The following is a 2,000-nucleotide window of genomic DNA, read 5'->3' as shown; positions in this document are numbered from 1 at the left end:
ATTGCCTCTTGTTCAGACATTTGTGCACCAACAGTATCCCTACTGGCTGCCCAACTTCCAGAATGGACTGGTGTGGTCACTCCCGTTTGCAGCCAAACTCATCACACACGTCCTACTATCCGTCATAGGACTGTGCACTGAGGTAACAAACATTTCACAAGCCCTTTCGAAATTCGACCCCCTGACTGCCAAAAGGTACCTCGTTTGGTAATATTTCACGACAACATTTTAAGGCCCCTTCTCGAGAAATTTTACTAGTGCAAGATTTACTGAAGCTCAAATTTATTTGCTCTTCCCGTCAGAAAAAAAATATTGGTCATATATTAAAATTTTGTTCAAGGTCTGTTTTCGTCCTATGCCGCTAAAAAATTTAGAGAGTAGGGCGTCCAAAGTGCTTTCAGATAACGAACAGTGCATAATGGGGTTGTGATGTTGCCTTAGTTTTTCGCCTTCTGGCAGATGGTAAAATATATTGAGGCGATCGAAAAAACAATCAGATTAACCAAATTCTCCCCCTAAATCGGAGAATTTGGTAAATCCGATAAAAAAGATTCCAAATTCGTATCTAAAATTGCAATAATGATATTCCAGGAGGAGTTGTCTAAGGCGGGTGCCGTCGATGATTCGTTACTCAATAAGGCGAAAGCAGTGAGCAAGATGGCCAACTACTACGACAAAGTGGCTGAGGACAACGACCTAGCTGTAAAAATGAAGGGTAAATTCATGAAGGATCGAAGTAATTTCTATCTCTGAAAAGTAGGTGTCATTAACATTAGGTGTAAAATTAACAAAACGATTTATTTTGATACAAGGAACATTAACTACCCAAAAATCTTAACAGAAGTCATCACTATAATATAATTCAATCGAAAAAGGCACAAAAAATAACCACTCAAAAAAGAGCTTGTCATAAAACACTTTGCATAGTTTGGATGTTTGTAATCTTTCTCGTGGTGACAAATGTCTTTTTGTATAAGATGAGATCCAACTCCATATTTGTAGTGACAGTCATTATTGTTTCTGCAGGTCTGAGTGACAATGAGCAGTTGAGGAAGGACATTCTGACGGGGGAGGAGGACAGTAAGGAGGCGAAGGAGTTGCAGGCGGGACGCAGACTCTCCTTCCGGGAGGCGAAGAAGCTGGACACTGAGAACGAGCAGATGCCCACCAATGACACCAGTCAGTTCGGTTAAATTCTACTCACCACACTTGTAAAACCATTAGAATGCACGGGGAGATTACAAACAATCAGCATGCTTAGGACAGTGACAAAATGTCGTTAGAGTTAAGCTTTTGTAATTAATGTAAAATAAGTAATGGGGTAGTTGGGACTCTTATATGGGTCTTTGTGATTTTTTGGATTTTTTTTAACTATTTATTCAAATTTGTTCGCTCAATTTTGATTTTTCGCGGTTTGACTTTTGATTTTTTTTTAGCTCAGTTCCTTTACTTTGTTAAAAAGAAAACCAACTCCATAATTGAGCAGCGAAAATGTTAAGGTCCCAAAAATTTGATTGACTTCTAGTTTAAGATCATTTATCCACGAGGGATAGGACCAACATACGAGCTGTATAGCTCATCACGGCGAACCGCTGTTGTGCCCCTGCTTAAGAACTACATGCAATTTTTTTGTTTTTTTTTTCTGAGCTGGGTAATGTTGCCTGACCCTCAAGCAACGAGCAAGGATCATCACGGGCCTCGAACATCCGACCTTTCGATTGAGAGGCGGAGACGTAACCACTTCATCATGCTCCCCTAGTTTCAAAAATAAAATTTAATTTTGCGATTTTCCAGCGAAATGAAATTTCTAATTAATGATCCAGCTTTCTCAAATTGGCTTATTTTTATCAAAAAGGTGCCAATCATGAAATGTTCGAAAAAGCAAATAGCCTTAAAAGCATCAATTTTTTCTTTGAAAACTTGAGAGTTGAGATTTTTTCAAAAACAAGTCAGTACTTTTTTTCTGTTATTTTGCGTTTATTGACGATTTTTCAATTGTC

The 2,000-nt window shown here is 38.5% G+C and overlaps 1 protein-coding gene across 1 annotated transcript in view; it reads left to right on the top strand.

Moving 5' to 3' along the window:
* The window catches only part of LOC134839788 (serine/threonine-protein phosphatase 2B catalytic subunit beta isoform-like), a 46,239-nt gene extending 45,017 nt beyond the window's left edge, over nt 1-1,222 (top strand). Inside the window, exons 7-9 of the mRNA XM_063855410.1 lie at nt 17-142; nt 592-715; nt 1,027-1,222. Of these exons, the coding sequence (XP_063711480.1) occupies nt 17-142; nt 592-715; nt 1,027-1,193 (417 nt within the window). The 3' untranslated portion in view covers nt 1,194-1,222. The remainder of the gene's footprint in view (nt 1-16; nt 143-591; nt 716-1,026) is intronic.
* Nucleotides 1,223-2,000: the final 778 nt, after the last annotated feature.

Source organism: Symsagittifera roscoffensis, chromosome 2, assembly GCF_963678635.1.
Source record: "Symsagittifera roscoffensis chromosome 2, txSymRosc1.1, whole genome shotgun sequence".
Taxonomy (NCBI): domain Eukaryota; kingdom Metazoa; phylum Xenacoelomorpha; order Acoela; family Convolutidae; genus Symsagittifera; species Symsagittifera roscoffensis.
This window is presented reverse-complemented; position numbering and strand designations above follow the sequence as displayed.